Here is a 19,655-nt window from a genome sequence, read left to right as displayed (position 1 = left end):
TCTCCCCAATACAGTGGGGCTTGAAAATTAGCTCTTGTTTTAATATAGATAGATTACTGCTGAACCTGACTTTGAAAGGTGGGTGCAATAAGAAAAATATTTGAGAAAAATGTAGGTTGAAGCTGCTAGTAATTAGGGTGAGTTTGCAGAGCACCTAACATGGGTATATGTTGTGCAGTAGTTTGGATAGTAACTGTTTTACCTGGCTAGATAAAGAGATTGCAAAAGCAAACTCTCAACGGCATGGGCAGATAGACAGGCCATTTCTGCCTGCTGATTAAAATCTCTTTGTCATGTAGAATAGAGCCTGTGATGCTCCAGAACAAAGGCTGTTTGTCTTTTTTGGGGTCCCACCAGACTGTCTCCTTTGTGGTTTTATGAGCGACTTCACTACTGGTTGAATAAGGATGAAACGTCATTTGCAAGGGGCATGTCTTGGTAAAGTAATCATTGTAGACCTGGGTTGCTCTACCCCTCGTATTAATGGGTAATCATTACCAGTGTTCGGTCTCTGACCTGAACTACATCAAGTCTAATAACATCACATTCAAAGAAGCATGGCTCATCAGTTGTAACAAATATCCCCAAAAAAGTAAATGCCAGTGGGCACAAAAAGTTATCCCTGAGGGTCCTTGGTGTCGAAGGATATAACATAAACTTGTCCCAATTAACCCTAATGCCAGAGTATCTACCATAAATCTGAAGTATGTCCAACAATCTAGTAATATTGTTGGGATCCACAACATACATAAGTATGTTGTCTGCAAATAAAGATATGCATACCTGCCAGCTTTCATTCCATTGAAGGCTGTTCGCAAATGTATCCCACCTCATCCAGTATGCCAGAAGTCCTACCGAAACAGCAATTAGAAATGGACATAGGGTGTAGCCCTGAACCATACAGCACCATAAGGAAATGTAATGTTATACCAGCCTATTTACTCGCACCCTGGCATTGGGTAATTGTAGATTGGCCTGATCCAGCCTAAATGTGTGCTCTACATTCATCTTGGATATTGCTGCCATCATAAAAGCTAATTCTATAGAACCAGACTTTCGCCATGTTAACGAAAAGGACTACTACTGAATCTCTGTGTTACGAGTAAATGTAAATGTATAGGCATTTATATAGCGCACTACTTACCCGTAGGGTCCCAAGGCGCTTCGACCGCTGCGAAACCCTTCCTGGCTTCCCTGAGAGATGGTCCCTTAATGGGTATCTCCAGGGTGAGACCAGGCATCCCCGGCGGTCTGGTGGGGCCGTTAGTGAAGATGAGGCAAGCTAATGCCCAGAGTTGCCGAGTGTGAACGCTGATCAGAGTGGGCACCGAGGCGAGAGAATTATCGAGTCCGCTGACCCTGGTCCAGAAACCTGCCGCGCCGGGAATCGAACCCTGGTCCCGGCCCGTCCTCTGCTCTCGGGTCTGCCGCCTCTAACCAGTGAGCCACACTACTTCACTCATGGCATCAAATTGCATCTACGATTAAGTCTTGAAGGCATCTGTGACATAAAGGTATATTGATCAGGATGAATGAAGGTGTTGGCAATCCTGTTAGGCAACACCTTTAGTATCTTCGATTCTACCTTGAGAAACAATATTTGTCTTCATGAGAAGCATTGGTCTCTAGGTTTATCTGGATTATGTATTACTAAAGTTGTTACTGTCCTGATGTCCAAGGATAGTGTACCTGCCTTTGAAGCATCCCAGTGCACGCTAAATAGGTGGCCAGTAAGATGTATGGCAAAGTTTTCAGAAATCGATATTGCAAAACCTTTGAGGGCCGGAGCCCTTCCACTCTAGAGCTGCACAATTGCCTCTGCGATATTTTCCACTGGCATTCCCATATCTAAGGCCCTTGCCTTGTCAGATGAAAGTGAGAGCACCAGGAAGTCCTCCATGAATCCACTGAACTCTATCTCTACAACACCAAGCATGGATTAATGAAGGGACTTACAGCAGGCTGCAAACACCCGTGCTTTAACAGTGTTCGTATTTGCCAACCCTCCTTCTGATCCTTTAATACCTCCCATCCCAAGCACTGTCAAACGCTTCCTAACTCAATCTTTGGATTAGTTTTCTTGCCCTATTGCCCACCTCATAAAGATGCCTTTGTAAAACGATGCATTTAACAGCATAAACAAAAATGCCTTATTGGTGGCTCCATTCAGGCCTCACAAAATGATTTATCATAAAACAACATTTTATAGCCTGGATGGAACAATTGATGACTTTGTTTTGTAAATCTCCATCTATGTTATACATTTCACATTTAGTGTTCGTATAATATCACAAACGGGTGTGTGTGTGACTAGTGACAATAGTGATACCTTGAAATGTCAACTAAAAAAAGTAAGGAACTTGCTAATTAGTGCATTGATTGATAAAGAGATGATGGTATAAAGGCACATTTATCTGCAATATTTGGTACAAATCAGGTATACAGAGTGCAATATAAAGTGTCCATGTTTAAGTATTGCCAACTTTTCAACCTAATAAGCATATTGATTTATTAGCAGTGTGTTCATTAGTACAAAAGATAGGGGGGGGCACTCTCTAATACGTAGAATGTGATGCCACTAGGATTGAAAAAGAGGGAATGATTCATAAATGGGCTATATCGCTGCTGACTATGTGCTTAAGAGACACCAAAGTAATGGGCTCCTTATAATAGGAATAAGAAGATAGTAAGGATTCAACTCTGTATGATTCAATCAGGGAAGGGGTTAGGGGATCCCCAAAATAGGTACAAGAAGAAAATCTAGTCAAAATAAACCCACTTGTCTGAAAAGCTTAGATAAATGTCGCCCGTACAGCAATTCTTAATGTGAATAGCATACCCAACAATTTGTGAGCAGCATCGTGTTGCTACTGCTAAAATTAAGAACATACAGAGAATGTGAGTGGCCAAAGTATGCTAAAGGGCAAAGTTGTAAGCATGTCTGTTGCACATTATAAAGTGCCGTATATTCTCTAGACCAAGGTACTCCTAACTAGTGCACTGCACCATTGTCGTATTAGGAGCATCACAAATGTGAAATATATAATGTAGGCAGAGATTTATGAAAAAAAAATTGTTGCTCTATCTGGGCTATAAGATTTTGTGGTTTTAATATTTTAGTATTTTGTGGACTGAATGCAGCCTCTAATGAGGAATTCAATGTGATGACAGATCCGCAAAAACCATTGTTGTTTACACTGTTAAATTCACCATTGTTCTGAGGAATAAAGGGTTAACCCCCATTAATAGCAACTTTGTATATTTTTGGTCTGTTTCTGAGCTACTTGTCATTAAATCACACAAATCTTCTTTCAGTATTGCCAGCTTCCGTTATTTGTATTGCATCCCCCAACCCCCCCATAAACTGCTGCATCTTAAGTATGGATTCTTTCTATTCACAATGATTTCTGACATAGACTGTTATTAACTCGACTACTGCAACGGTCTTCACTTGAACGTGCACGTTCTTAATAAGCTACAGACTGTGCAGAATGTAATGTAATGTAATGTATAGGCATTTATATAGCGCACTACTTACCCGTAGGGTCCCAAGGCGCTTCGACCGCTGCGAAACCCTTCCTGGCTTCCCTGAGAGATGATCCCTTAATGGGTATCTCCAGGGTGAGACCAGGCATCCCCGGCGGTCTGGTGGGGCCGTTAGTGAAGATGAGGCAAGCTAATGCCCAGAGTTGCCGAGTGTGATCGCTGATCAGAGTGGGCACCGAGGCGAGAGAATTATCGAGTCCGCTGACCCTGGTCCGGAAACCTGCCGCACCGGGAATCGAACCCTGGTCCCGGGCCGTCCTCTGCTCTCGGGTCTGCCGCCTCTAACCAGTGAGCCACACTACTCCACTGTAGCCACCAGGGTCCTCTGCAGACTTCCTAAGTACCATTCTGTCTCCTCATCTATCCTGCAGATTTATTGGCTCCATGTTGGAACTAGAATCATCTTCAAATCTCTTTGTATAGTTTACAAAGCCCTGCATGGTCAGGGTCCGTCATTTCTGAGGTCGGACTTCTCTTTCTTCCTTCCATCTAGATCCATACGTTTTGCCTCATCTATACTTTTTCTGATGAGTGAAATGGGGCGGTCATGGATTCATCCTGGGATCTTCCAAAGCCTGGAACACTCTCCCTCTTTCCATTAAATCCTTGCCCAATCTCTTGGCCTTTAGAAAGGTGCTTTTTTCACTCCCTAAATCAATTTCTCTGCTGTAGCCATCACTACGATTTGCTCACTCAGCTAGTGCCAAACACCTTATTGGTATTCAAGTGCTTTATAAAACCCCATAACATAACACTATCTTGTACACCTCGCACAATGTGACAGAAGACTCAACCATGTCCCCAATTTCCAGAAAGTAGTAGTCTGTTGCATCTGACAACTTTTCCTCAATCTTTTTTCTTTCATTTCCTAAGTGCATAGCTACTATCTACCCAACCTACTTGCTTTATAGGCTCCACAGTTGTCATTAAGGAGGAGAGGTCAGAAATGCCTTGTACCAGAAAGGACACGCCCAAAGTCTTATGTGCTGTACTGCATGGTGTAAAAATGTTATCTAGCCAGGATTACAAGCCATTCATAACCGGACACTTTTAGTTGTTTTAGTCTACCTGCTTTAGTGCCGGGGCACTCTTGTGAGTAGCTGCGTGCTTTATAAATCTCGTAAACATGAAATAACATGCACACCTGAAAAAAGGAAAGCTGTGTTGTCTCCATGTTTTCCATTCCTTAAATCCAATTACATCTTATCCATCATATACAATGGAACTCTGACCCCACCCCTCAGCAAGGATACATGGCAGCTTCATTCGGATTCCCCCTGAAAAGATCACCCCTTCCAGCCAGTTGGGAGACCCAGCCCGGTCACACTTCTATAAGGCCCAGTCTCAGTGCAGAGACCCCACTCCTCTCTGCAAGTCAGCTTATGAATTCATATGATGTTCTGTCATCTGCAAGCTGTCCAGTTCCTGTTCTTAGCTTGTTGTGCAGGGTATGTCTCCTTCCTTCCCCCTCAAAAAGTTCCCTACCTCTTCTACTTGTCAGCTCTGCTCCATTTGTGTTGATTGACCTAATGCAGTGTGCTCCATTCCTGTCTCATAGAATCCTCCTATTGGTTCAACACTCATCAATGTTCCGGAATTTCCCATATAACAGCACACAGCAACACATGAAAAAGCGTCATGTACTCACCCTTTCTCAGTTTTTTCTTGTCGCCTCAAATGTACTTGTTGTAAGTAACTGCAGACACTTTCTTTATAGTTAAAGGTAATTTATTCCGGAGAGCAACAACAAACAACGTCATAGAGTAACACTATGCAAGTAGTTTACAACAGTACTCCTCTATCTATGTGCAGCCTGGGTGAAATCTGTGAATATCAGGATTCTGCATTCTTGTATATTATTTGCTCCAACACTCTTCCACAGTATGCTCTTTCCACAAAGAACAAGCATTTACAATGCAATGGTCTCGTCTTTGTTAAAGTTAGAGCTATTGGCATTGCTCATGACATTATTTTTGTTTTTAAAACCTATAAATAAATGGCATTGTCATTTGCAATGCCAATAGCTTATCTCTCGCAAATGCGAGACGGGAAACAGCCATTACAACGCAGGTTTTACCACGCGTTGCTTTTACATCGCATGCGTTACAACGCATGAGATGTTACAACGTGTGGTAAAACCACGCATACCATTACATTGCATGCGCTTTTACAACGCATGCAATGTAATGTGTAATGGCGGCGGGGGCGGCTATTCACGTCGTTGTGAGGAAACTTAGGCTGTTTCCTCACAACGACGTGAAGCAAGCTGGAAGGAGGAAGCAGGATCCGACGGCGACGCTGGATAGGAGAGAGGTAAGGTTTATGCATGGGGTGGGGGTTACTTTTGTAGGGTTTAGGGTAGTTTAAAAGTAGTGTGGTAATGTTTGTGTTGTGTGTGTGTTTATTAAAAACGTTTTAGTGTGTATTGTGGTGTTGTCATGTTTGTTTAGTGTAGTGTATTGGGGAGGGTAGTGTAGTGTTTATGTAGTGTAGTGATTTAGGTTTTAGTGTAATGTTGTAGTGTTTGTTTATTGCAGCGTTTTAGGGTTTAGGGTAGTGTAGGGGTGGGAGTAGTGTGGGTAGCGTAGGAGTGTTTTAGGGTTTAGGGTAGTGAAGGGGTGGGAGTAGTGTGGGTAGCGTAGTGTTTTAGGGTTTAGGGTAGTGTAGGGGTGGGAGTAGTGTGGGTAGAGTAGTAGTGTTTTAGGGTAGTGTAAGGGTGGGAGTAGTGTGGGTAGCATAGCAGTGTTTTAGGGTAGTGTAAGGGTGGGAGTAGTGTGGGTAGTGTAGTAGTGGTTTAGGGTAGTGTAAGGGTGGGAGTAGTGTGGGTAGCGTAGGAGTGTTTTAGGGTTTAGGGAAGTGTAGGGGTGGGAGTAGTGTGGGTAGCGTAGTGTTTTAGGGTTTAGGGTAGTGTAGGGGTGGGAGTAGTGTGGGTAGAGTAGTAGTGTTTTAGGGTAGTGTAAGGGTGGGAGTAGTGTGGGTAGCATAGCAGTGTTTTAGAGTAGTGTAAGGGTGGGAGTAGTGTGGGTAGTGTAGTAGTGGTTTAGGGTAGTGTAAGGGTGGGAGTAGTGTGGGTAGTGTAGTAGTGGTTTAGGGTAGTGTAAGGGTGGGAGTAGTGTGTGTAGTGTAGTAGTGTTTTAGGGTTTAGGGTAGTGTAAGGGTGGGAGTAGTGTGGGTAGTGTAGTAGTGGTTTAGGATAGTGTAGGGTGGGAGTAGTGTGGGTAGTGTAGTAGTGTGGCAGTGTTTTTGGGTTGGGGCAATGTAGGGGTGGGAGTAGTCTGTTGTGTAGGTGTAGGGATAGAGATGTAACTTACCTTGCATACTTTTTCCACAAGTATAGCTTTACCACGCATGCCTTTGCGTTGTAATGGCATGCGTGGTAAAAGCATACTCGTGGTAAAAGTATGCAATGTTATGGCATGCGATGTCATTGACATTGCTTACTAATACCCACGTTGTAATGGCATGCGTGGTATTAGTATGCGATGTAATGACATGCATCCATGCGAGACTTATTGCATTTGCACCCACACACGTAGAGCCTAACGCACCCACACACACAGAGCCACACACACAGACAAATCCACACACACACAGAGCCACACACACACACACACAGCCACACACACACACACACAGCCCCACACACACAGAGCCACACACACAGAGCCACACACACATACACAGAGCCACACACACACACCCACAGAGAGCCACACACACCCACAGAGAGCCACACACACCCACAGAGAGCCACACACACACACAGAGAGCCACAGACACACAGAGAGCGCCACACACACACAGAGAGCGCCACACACACAGAGAGCGCCACACACACAGAGAGCGCCACACACACACACAGCTTTTGCGTTTGACCCAGTGTCTTAAGGGACTACTGTCTTTAATGAATGTTTTTGGAGAGCAACCACACATTTTCGGCTAAAACTAACTTCTGAGTCTATATTCAACAGCGCACCCCTTACCCCCGACTCAGAACTGATCTCTTGCAACATGGACAGTGTAGGGGAAATACCTACAGAACACAAACAATACTTTCCAAGAACTGATCTCTTGCAACATGGACAGTGTAGGGGAAATACCTACAGAACGCAAACAATACTTTCTAATTGAATAAAGGCACACAGTAATGTATAGGGCCAGTTCCCTGCAGCCTTAACTGGTAGCGGTGCCCCTAGGTGATGCTGGGGTGGGGGGGGGGGGGGGGGGTGCTGCGGATGCTGCTGTTTGTGGTGCTGTTGAAGCAGGTGTTGCTGTGGTTGGTGGTGGTGGTGCTGGGCTCCCTGCCCCCTCTAGGCTTGACCTCAGCTGGTAGTGTTGCTGCTGGACACCTGGCTGCAGACTAAGAATGAAATCAGAGTGGGTCCTTGGGGGCTCCGGGAGGGGGAAGAGGAAGGGCGGCGAGGACCCCGGCGAGAAGGAATGGAAATAGGACCCCGAGGGGGGCGAGAAAGAGGCGCCGTCGAGCTGTGGGGGGAGCGGGGACTCGGGCTCCATGTTTGCGGCCTGCTCGTGCTCCGGCCCGGACGGCGGGGTGTGCTCCAGGCCCCCGGGATCCCTGCTTGGGGGACTTCCTGCGGCGCGGCTGGGAGGAGCCCCGGGGCGCAGCCGGGGGGTTGAGGCGCGGGTCGGGGGGGCTGCACGGAGTCGGCGATCAGCATCTCGGAGGAGCCCGCCAGCCGAGCCCGGGAGAGGGGATGATGGCAGCGGTGCTCAGGCACTGCGCACTCCAGCTGTGCGGCGTGGGCTCGGCTGCATACACACACCAGAGGGGCAGCTTCTGAACATGTCTATTGTCCTGAGCTCACCTCTACAATGAGGTGAAATGTAAAATAAGTCACACGAGCTGTCCTGTTGGACACTCGTGCCGGATAATCGATCTTATAATTTATTCACACGTTTACCAACGTTGTTGGTCGGCAATTAAGCTGAAAAGGACTTCTGTGCAAGGTAAGGCGCGTAATCGCCGGATTGAAGAAAGGTAATGACTAGGGTGGTATAATGCCCTACCTCACATGGGCTGAGTCAGTCTACTCTCGGCCCGCACGAAGGCTACAGTGCGTCTTAAACGTAATATCTAAAAACAGACATTAGCGAAATAGAAACACAGAGGGCTGTAGGTCAGCATCTAGCTAATACTTGTTTTTGATGTCATACCTTTCTATGACTCACCAAGCATCCAGTGAGTGGCGCCCTCTGCTCCGGCGGGAGGGTCCCTCCCCTCCTCCGCCCGGTTGGCACAGCTCTCGGTCCTCTCTCGGAGCCTCCTTTGTGCTGGTGTCCGTGCCCGGTGCCTGCGCCACTCTGGGGTCGACGGTGCCTGCTCCGTCCTGGATCCTCCTCCGGCCCCGGCAGCGATGCAGCATAAATGATCAGCCGGGCGGGGAGCTGCACTAGCCCCGCTGTCAGAGAGCGAGGGGCGGCGGCGGCTCCCCGCCAGCCCCGCTCCACGCCGACCCCACCGCTGAAGAGGGACAGGGCAGGGCGCCTCGTGCTTCAGGCAGATTCTCCTCACTTGAACAAGCGAGGGGGCGGAGGGGGGCAGATGGAGAGTGGGAGGAATGAAGGAGGGTGTGAGTGCGCGGGGTGATTGATGGCGGCCCTGCGGCGCTGTCTGAAAATGACCAGCTCTGATCGGTTTCAGAGGGAGATCACAGAGGGGTGAAGAGGTGGGGACTTGCACAGAAGGGGCAGGTGGAGAGACAGAGGGAAAGAGAAGAGGTGGGAAGAGATTGGGCAGGAGGAGGACACCAGGGGAGGGATCGTGAAGACAAGCGCTCGCCATTTGCATTTTCAGACTGGGGGGCGTGTTTTTTAGGTTTGACTGACTGAAGACGTCACAGAGAGAAAGAACCAAAAAAACACACCCCTCAATCCGAAAAAGACAGGGCTTAAATGGAAAGACGCCCCTCTTCTCCAATGGCTGGCCTCCGTTTAGGAAGCCAGCCAATGGAGAAGAGGGGTGGGTTTAAGCCCCATACTCTTAAAACATAAAATCTCGCCCGCGAGACTGTGCAAGCGCAGCCTACGCAGGCCGAGACCTAAAAATGACAAGATGACCTTTGACTTTAAGTCATTCACAATAAGATCCTCACAAAGAGGTCTGCACTCTGGCCTTCTTTCTACGACACCCTAATAATGCAGTCATAGATCGTCCTTGTGCATCTTCTATGCTTGCCGCAACAAACCTGGATTCACCCTGCAGTCTTGCCGTAGCTTCTTTCAGGCCCTTAATGTATTTGTATTTCGTATACCTCTTCGTTCACAGACATTACTCTCACTGACAGTTGGTGGAGGTCTGGAGTAGATTAATACCCACTGTGTCAGTCATCTCTTGAAAGATGACTTTGTATCTTGTAAAACCTTCCTAAATAATGTTCTAGTATCTTAGCTACAGTGGCAAAGAAGGCATATCCTCAGTGCTTTTGTTTGGAAGACATATTTGTCCAGGCTTTTTGCTGTTCTGTGATCTAGTATGCCTGTCCACACTTACGTCCACTGTCAATTACTCAGGACCCCTAGGTTAGGTCTGCAGTGTGGCAATAAAGGGAAGTGGGAGGGAGGCTTGGGCAGGCCGATTTCCGCTTTGTGCTCAAATGCCATCTGCCAGGGACCCAGTACACCACCCTCAGTCTGAGGCCCAGGAGACCTTTTTTCAACTTAGTTTCCTGGATCCTGAGCCAAACCTCAGTTCTTTCCACTCTAGTGAGAATACATTTCCATCAGAGGGGATCCTTGCTACACACTCCAGCAGGTCAGAACTGTCCTACCATCTAACCTTCACCCCCCCCCCCCCTCCTCTTTTTACCAGACCTTGAACTCTTTCATTGCTGGTCCTATCAGGCTTAGGCATCCACCACCACCAGGGATTTGTATTTTCCGGGTTATGCATGTTGCTAGGACTCTGTTCTTCCTGCAGTGCTAAATCCCTAATCCTGGATTGTAGTATTACATTTAGGTACTCAGCGCTTCTCCTTCTGAGTGACTGGTGAGTCAGCCTTTCCATTGTCCTGCTCTGGCCCGCTTTGCCCGCCAACAACGTCGCCTACATACTGGCATGTGGTTACACGTAGACAAGCGTCTGTCACTGGGATCTCATTCACCATTGCCACAGCCGACACTATTTCTCCCGTGACACAGGCACATGCCACTGTCCAAGATGGTCGCACAACACTAAGTAGATTCATCCCCCATTTCTCCCTTTGTTTGGGTGACACCAGTCTCTTCACTACCCTTCTCTCGTTCTGGGATCCTTTGAATGAGCTTAGGAGTGAAAATGACGGCTTTGTTCACCAGTTCAAGGATTTAGAAGGGGTATGAGAATTATGCGGCCGGAGCACAGTTAGGCAGCTGTCATCCACATCAGTGTGCAAGCCGTGTCCCGAGGTGCCCAAACCTAGCATGAAAACTGCATAGCGCTAGACACGTTGATAAAGGCAAAAACAAAATTTGCAACAGGAAGGGGGTTCTTTTCTAACTCTGTGTGCAGTTGAGGCTCCAAATTGCTCAGTTAATGATGGACACGATATTCACTGAAGAGATGGGTTTTCACTCCTCTGTGGAATAGAGCAGCCACTGAGCAAGTCAAATCTTGTGTTACGAGGTGTCAGAGGTTAGTGTCTTGCTGAAGATGTAGTAAGTGTTGAAAGTGATGCAAAGTGAGAGTAGGAATCACTGAAAATCTTCCAAGGTGGGGCGATGTGTTCCTAATTTTTAAGTTTCTAAAACAGTCTGCTGCTGAATATCGACATTGCTAAGTAAGGTTAGTTGAGTGTTTGGCATACAACTTTACAGAATTACCAGCTGTTAAATATGTCAGAATTGGGGTTTACACATTTGTTGCTGTTACTTTTTCAGAGATATTTGGGTTATCTTGACTGTGTACATTGTAGAGGAGAGCTTGCTTAGATGGTGAATCCAAGTGATTTGGCATTATGCGGGAGCTGTGTATTGAGACTGTCCAATGTTGAAGAACTAGTATCGGACTGTATTTTTGGTGTTCTTAGAGATTAATATGAGATCAGTGCTGGTGGGGTTCAGTTACACGTTCTTACTCGACAATCGGGCTCAATGAAGTGCAAGGCTATCTCTGTGATAAATGTATGTGTGTGGTTTATTTCTCTCCCAAGATTGCCATTTTGGTATGCTGCAAAAGGGGATAGGATCGGCGAGGACCAATGATGGTAGTGTGCAAGTCTCATCAATATAAGAACTTATTTTGGCAATTTTCTTTTTATTCATTTTTGTTCCTCCTGTTTCCATCATGAGGAAGATGTGCACTTACAAATTGTAATGGGAAATCTGAGATGAGTTGATGAAGTGTTACACTGGCCTGAAGAGGACTTGGCTTCTATTTGAGGCAATGATGGTTGTCCTTTTATTATCTCTTCTCTTTGTTTACGTGGAAGACCATCTTTGTCTCCTGTTTTGTAATGTCATACAAGGAATCGTTATGAGAGTTGGCGACCAGCCTAATTCTATTGTCAGTAGTTGCATTGAGTAATTGACATATCATTTCTTGGTCATTAATACATTTTGCTACAATACTCACTGAGTGTCTATCTTAACTCTTGCAACAAGTACACCCAAATGAAAGCTGTGCTTACTGAGCTCGGCACCACTTTGCTGTTGTTTCCTGACAACCTTCTACCATAGCTATATTGGCTCCTGGGTGCCTGTATTGCTTAGTCCATGTGTTTGTCGATTGAGTTAACAGCCTGGGCAAGGGGCAAGTATTGCAGCTGAGCAAACTCCTGAATTTCGTTTCCTGATGCAATGTGGTTGACCTCTACACCAATATTTGGTAAGTGAATGCACCCAGCATTGCCCCAGAATGGTATGTTGTGTCTGGCCATTAACCTCACATCAGACAGCTGGCTGTGAGCATCATTCCAGCCATGGAGTTAGGCAATTGCTTTTTGATTTTACCAACTTCTATGTATAGTGTACTTTTATAGGCTTTCAGCCAGCCCTCTTTATCTATTAGTCTGTCAGTCACTTTTGTCTTCCTCCATCTACAGCATATGCCAAAAACTCAGCCCAACATAAGCTATTGGCTAAATTCACTGCGAGTTTAAGCATTCTGCCCATTCACAAGGAGCACATACACACACAAAGCAGTTCCTGTAAGCCCCAGGGACCACTTAGGCATTTTTTGCATTTGAGAACCAAACCTATTTTCACTTTTAGGCATTTTGTTTTTTAAATAGAATTTTGAGGGCACAGCAGCTTACTCAACAGTAACATTTCCAAAAAACAGGATAAGACAAAAGGCAGGCAACCGGCACTAGATCTATTGGCAGTGCTTGTTTTGTTGTAACCTTTCAACACACTGTTGCACCATTTTGATGTGGCACCAGCAGCACTTCATCAAGTCACATTATGTTTGCCTAAATTATTCTGAAAAACTAGGATGTCACCATGGAAGGCCTGGACACCAACGTTTCCTTCTTAGCCTGTTGCTTCATTTAATCCTGGTGTGGGTGTGCGATCAGTCTGTTTCTAATGTTGACAGTTGAAGCAAGTGGTACTTGGTTGACAAATTACCTTTTGCTTCTTTACAATGTTGATGGTGGGGTAAAGTAAGTAGTCTTTTTATGGAGATGAGTTTGTTTGCATGTGTAGCGTGAGGTTTTTGGATTGTTGAGGGCTTGTTTCTTTTATTCTTTGTTGATGAATTTCCTGCTTTCTGGAGCAGGATCACAAAGGCTTTTGTTTCATTGTGCGTGATTTCAGAGAGTCATGAAGTTCTAAGTGATATTCAGAAAGTTAAGTGGTGAGTTGGTATTGATGTTGGGTCTATAGTAGATACAAGGGAATGGGGTTTTGTTGGAGAAGCTCGAGGAGATGGCCTATAACCATCGTATTTCCTTTTTCTATGCTTAGGTTGATCTTGACAGCATAATTGATCCAAAATCGAGTTGTATTGGAAAGTAGCAGTGGGGAACGTTCACATCAGTGCGAATAAGATTGAGAGTGTGGCCTTTTGTGTGGATTGGTTTGGTAATGTGTTCTCTGTATTTGGGATGTTTGGGATAGTTTTGTTAATGTCTTTGATGGTGGAACCACCAGATATATTGAAATATGAGCAATAGTTGTGTAGAGTAGTTATTGGATGCTGTGGTGATATATGTGATTCCTTCAACTGTTGTGCTACCTGGTTCTACATATTCGGGGGAAGTGTGGTTTCAGTAGCTGAAAGTGGGACATGAAAGCTGAGGAGGCACATGTAGTAGATTTTGACATGTTTATGAAATATAAAATTCTAAAATTATTTATGGATGATTGATAGACCTATGGTGTTAGATCTGTGTGTTGTATCCTGTGAGAGGACGGAAGTCAAGAATATGTGATTGTGAGCCATGTTTCTTTAATGAAGTATCTGTTGGGGCAGTGGCATAGTGTAGAGTAGAGCACTTCAGAGTGTTCTTTGTGGAGCATGACGCAGTGTGTGTGTTGGATGCATTTCCTGTAGCATTAAGTTAGGGGGTTGTGTATTGGGTTTGGAGATTGGTGAGAGGCAATGACAAATGTATCCACTTCTGCATGCATCAAACATGAGAATGCCCATATCATTGGAGTAAGGCATTGAGAAAGTGGCTTGGGAGGAGTGGTCTAAACTAAGCAAGATAGGTGTCTGACAGTGTCGCAGCTCAGTGATTATCAGAGGCGAAGAACCGCTGTGAAGGTCCAAGTCTTATTATGCAATTGCGTTGTCTGGGGATTACCACACCCACTCAGGTGTCTATGAGTAGATGGGTTTTAACTGTGATGTCTGATTTGCTACCAATAAATTTGCATGTTCTTAAAATTTCAATAACATTTATTATAAAAAAAAAGAGTATGTGTATTATTGAAAGATGATGTCAAATGATGCTAAAATGACAGGGATGAGGGTGGGGTAAACATTGGGAACACATTCGAAAATATTTGACAATCTTTGTCACTTCGATCTACTTGCTATGAATGTCTGTCAGAGATTACTTTGGGAGCAGATATCACCTTAGGATTCGTGTTTTTGTTTTAATAGGAGGCCAGAGGGGACCATCCCCTCCCTAAAAAACAGGAATATTTAATGTATTCAAAATGACAACTCTTTTTCCTTCTTTTCCAGGAATAGTTGAGTGTATGGCTGCTGGGACGATCATGCTAGCCCACGATTCTGGTGGCCCAAAGCTAGACATAGTGGTTCCCTATGAAGGAACTATAACTGGATTTCGAGCAGACAGTGAAGAAAGTTATGCAGAGGCAATGGACCGCATCCTGTCTCTCTCAGCAGGGGAGCGACTGCAGATCAGACTAAATGCTCGCCAGTCTGTTGACCGATTTTCCGATCAAGAATTTGAGGCAAATTTTCTGTCAGCGGTGGAACGTTTATTCAAGTAACGTTAACTGAACACTATGAAAAAAGGGTGTAGATATCTTGTGACTGAATGGACTGCACACATGCATAACTTGAAACGAACAAGCATACTTGTTACATTGTATCTAAGAATGATAGGAGCAGGTCTCAAGAAGGATGCGGACAATTGGAGTTTTAATGTATTAGCATTGATTGAAATAATTTAGTTTTGCCTAAGATTTGTCACAGTTTCGCAAATGCTTAATGTACATGGATATATAAAGTTGCTCATGCCTCACTCCGCCTCCATATTTGGCAGCTGGTCTGTTTTAAAAGGTTTGTGTTTTTTTCAGGGCTGAGGTTTAGTCTGTCGAAAGAGATTAGTTGGTATATTCACTGTTTTATGTTAGTAAGAACACAAAATTATTAGAGTTATACATTTGTTTAGTCTTTGAGACGGTTGCCTGCCTGATGCAAATTATGTAAGCTTTTATTTTTATCTGATGACTTCCATCCCTAATAATAAGGTGCAGTTGATGGTAAACATGGCCACCAATTAACGCACAGCACAACATTGGCTTTGATGTATATCTGCTCTGGTGGCTAGGAGAGCCCCTTTTGCAAGGACCATATCTGCATAAAGGAACACATTTCTTTGTACGTGCAAATGAGACACTGTTGTTTTTAAAACAAAGCCTACCTCCTTGAAAGTTTGCCCGTTTAATTAAATATAAAGATGGGAAACCTTTGCGAAACAATTGTAGAAAGCTGCATTCTCTTGAGTGAGCAGTCTGTGCTTTACTTACCTCGCCACCAGAAGTATGTCCATCAAAGTTTGTGTTGGAATAGTTAACTGGCACCTTGTTTATTATCAAAGAACAGGCTTATGGGGTTTGATGCACCAAACTGGGATGGGCTTTCCACAGCACAAGACGTGATTAAAAGGAGTGGGTAACCCAATAAACCCTTGCGGGATCGGGCAGATCAATAGTTAAAGAGAGGTTCCAGCAAGGGATTTGTTTGAAAAACTTAGTAGATACCAAATTACTGATAGTCTATATTATTATTTAAGACTATTAGGACTGTAGTATTCAGTCTCTATTTTTCGATGATGTATCTGATTTGAGACCTAGTATGAGGCTACCACACTAGCCAAGATCGGTTTAATCAACAATACTAGTAGGTCTATTTAGCAAATGAGCAAGGAAAAGCAACACAAAGAGAAATTTTTAGTTCGAAACTTATTTATCTTATTCAAAACAGATTCAAAGTCGTAAAAACGTACAAGTTCAAAGGAAATGGGGGGTACACATAATCGAGAGAAAATTGCATGTGACTCTTAAGTATAAGGAAAACAGTCAAATCAATCCATAAATACATAAGAGGTAGTCTAGTCCAAAATTCATGAACATAAATAACTCCTTATTAAATTAATCAGAGAGTTCAATGTCGATGTAGACATAGACTTTAGCTGTCGACGTTTCGGTCTCAATTGTTAGATCCAGAGACCATCATCAGGACGGTTGTCTTTTGATGCAATGTAAAAGACCCTCATAGAGATGGAGATAGACGCATAGATTTGATTGTTTGCGCAGGTACAGAGTCACTTGTATCCTTGGGGATTCCACAAATTATCCCTTGGTTGATGCTCCACGTGTATTTCAATTACACACCTCGAGTTCTGTTCGGTTGGAAAAATAACGCTCCTGTTCGTCGTAACCGGCTCAAAGGGCGCCCTTTGAGCCGGTTACGACGAACAGGAGCGTTATTTTTCCAACCGAACAGAACTCGAGGTGTGTAATTGAAATACACGTGGAGCATCAACCAAGGGATAATTTGTGGAATCCCCAAGGATACAAGTGACTCTGTACCTGCGCAAACAATCAAATCTATGCGTCTATCTCCATCTCTATGAGGGTCTTTTACATTGCATCAAAAGACAACCGTCCTGATGATGGTCTCTGGATCTAACAATTGAGACCGAAACGTCGACAGCTAAAGTCTATGTCTACATCGACATTGAACTCTCTGATTAATTTAATAAGGAGTTATTTATGTTCATGAATTTTGGACTAGACTACCTCTTATGTATTTATGGATTGATTTGACTGTTTTCCTTATACTTAAGAGTCACATGCAATTTTCTCTCGATTATGTGTACCCCCCATTTCCTTTGAACTTGTACGTTTTTACGACTTTGAATCTGTTTTGAATAAGATAAATAAGTTTCGAACTAAAAATTTCTCTTTGTGTTGCTTTTCCTTGCTCATTTGCTAAATAGACCTACTAGTATTGTTGATTAAACCGATCTTGGCTAGTGTGGTAGCCTCATACTAGGTCTCAAATCAGATACATCATCGAAAAATAGAGACTGAATACTACAGTCCTAATAGTCTTAAATAATAATATAGACTATCAGTAATTTGGTATCTACTAAGTTTTTCAAACAAATCCCTTGCTGGAACCTCTCTTTAACTATTCCACAGCACAAAGCATTATCCCAGCTTTGAGCATGTTTAGGATAATACATCATTGTCCAGTTAAAAGTCAAGTGTTTACTTCAGTTTTATGTCGGCATTGTTCTAACTGAAACAGAATGTTAACGGTGATGGAGAATTCTTTTATCATTTATCCAGGGTAAACTACCTTTTGATGATCCCAAATCAAGTGAATTTATGCCCACTTTTCCACATGACAACAAATCTGTATTTCAGAATTTGTACATGCAGCTTAACGTCTTAATGCAACCCAACATGACTACAGACCAAGAAAGGGAGCTCTGAGCAGCTGTGTTAATACAAATCAACAGAAGAGTGACTAAAAGGGTAAAGGGATAGTCAATAGCTACCACCAAGTAAAGAAGTTAGGCATGCAGAGTGCCACAAGAAGAACCCTCAGGCACCAACAAGACAGTCGGTTGTCATTTGTCTTCATTGGGTCCTTTTCAGAAAGTAGTGATTGAGAAATTAACAAAAAACAACAATATTTGACTTATATTGTTGTTGTTTGTTGTTTTTTGTTTAGGACTGGGTGGTTCAAACTAACATAACCACTTTCCAGTCCGACTTTTCTCACTAAGATTTTTAATGAAGTTAGAGCTACCCCCTTAATAAAATAATCTCTTTTTTGGGAGTAGTCCATACTTCTTTTAATTTCTCAATCACTACTTCCTGAAAAGGACCCAATGAAGGCAAATGGCAACCGACTGTCTTGTTGGTGCCTGAGGGTTCTTCTTGTGGCACTCTGCATGCAACCCTTACTGTTTGACTGCTCTTTGTTTGGAATAACTTCTTTACTTGGTGGTAGCTATTGACTATCCCTTTACCCTTTTAGTCACTCTTCTGTTGATTTGTAATTATTACTCATAAGGGGTACAAGAGTGGCCTTACGAGCCCTTTCTCTCCTGTTGATTATATACAGCTGTGTTAATATTCACATTTTCAGTAAGGCACACTTCACCAAGGAGGACTGTGCTTTGTTTGCTACACTGTCATCCAGTGGTTCTTTATAATTCTGCATTCTCCGCCCCCTCTTATAAAGAGGAAACACACTTGCCTGCTTCCAAGTGTGTGTTACTTTTTAATGTTTTTTTTTTCATGGTTTTCTGCCCCTGGAAACTTGGAATGGTGTTGCCCTTAGCTAATCTGTGAGTATTGTTGCTGTTTGATAGTATTAAAACGTTTCTGGTACATGAAAGTATTTGTTAGAAAACCCAGTATGATAAGGCATTAAATAGTCACCAAACGAGTACTGCTTCATGTATTAGAAAAAATAGTTCAGCCAACAGTACACCATGTCGATGGCGGATCATATGCTTGAATTTTGTCAAGCGGACAGAAACTTTAATTTTCCCAAGATAGAAACCGGCCTCCTAAATAGTTGTATACCTGTCACTTGCAGGGCTATGTAATGGCAAGACTCCAGTAGCGACCCTATGTACTAAACCCAATATTCCTCCTATTATAAAATATGTTCTTTTTCCTCTACTTAATGATGACCATGATACATGAACTAAATACATTGTAATGCGAAGGCCTGGAAAATGGGCACTTGTCAACTCTATCTGTAAGTTTGTTATTCACAGGGAAGAGATAATGAACCAATAGTGTGTGTGTTCATTTAAAATTAATATTTTCGTTTTTACATTCCAAGTGTACAGTACGTGTCACTACTTTCACTGTACATAAAATGGATGAAGGAATACATTATTAAAGAGATTTCAAGGTGTTATTTGTATGATCTGCAGCGTGGCTTTCAATCCAATGCAGGGGGCTCTTCACCTTAGGTTGTATTTGACTTTGACTCTTAAATTATGTGTTTTTCCATGATAATCTGCTAAAAGCGTTTTGATAACAGATTTCTTACAGGCATGTGTCAATCAAACAGACATTCAAATATTTGATAAAATAATGTGCTGAAAGAAGCTGGTCAAAATAGGTTAAAGGTTATATGGGGCAGATCCAACCCCAACTGTATGTAAATGTGTTATCAGTAGGCCAGGGTTATAGTGTGTAAAATTTAGCATTGCAGAGTGTTTAGTGAACCAGTCATAGATTAGCATTAAATCAATCAATCGATATTTTCTTTATTGGGTTAAGTACGTTTAGCCATATAAGACATATGCAAAAAATAAATCACAATAGGTCATTTATTAAAAATGCCCAGCCAACTAATCCTACAAAGCCATAAAACATTTCCATTCATTCATTCATTCATTCATTCATTCATTCATTCATTCATTCATTCATTC

At 43.4% G+C, this 19,655-nt stretch overlaps 1 protein-coding gene across 1 annotated transcript in view; it reads left to right on the top strand.

Moving 5' to 3' along the window:
* The window catches only part of ALG11 (ALG11 alpha-1,2-mannosyltransferase), a 42,582-nt gene extending 23,460 nt beyond the window's left edge, over positions 1–19,122 (top strand). Inside the window, exons 4-6 of the mRNA XM_086935038.1 lie at positions 14,678–15,839; positions 17,399–17,694; positions 18,326–19,122. Of these exons, the coding sequence (XP_086791164.1) occupies positions 14,678–14,949 (272 nt within the window). The 3' untranslated portion in view covers positions 14,950–15,839; positions 17,399–17,694; positions 18,326–19,122. The remainder of the gene's footprint in view (positions 1–14,677; positions 15,840–17,398; positions 17,695–18,325) is intronic.
* The last annotated feature ends 533 nt before the right edge of the window (positions 19,123–19,655 follow it).

The sequence above is a fragment of the Lissotriton vulgaris genome, chromosome 8, assembly GCF_964263255.1.
Source record: "Lissotriton vulgaris chromosome 8, aLisVul1.2, whole genome shotgun sequence".
In the NCBI taxonomy this organism is placed as follows: domain Eukaryota; kingdom Metazoa; phylum Chordata; class Amphibia; order Caudata; family Salamandridae; genus Lissotriton; species Lissotriton vulgaris.
Note: the sequence above shows the minus strand (reverse complement) of the source record. Positions and strands in the feature narration are given on the sequence as shown.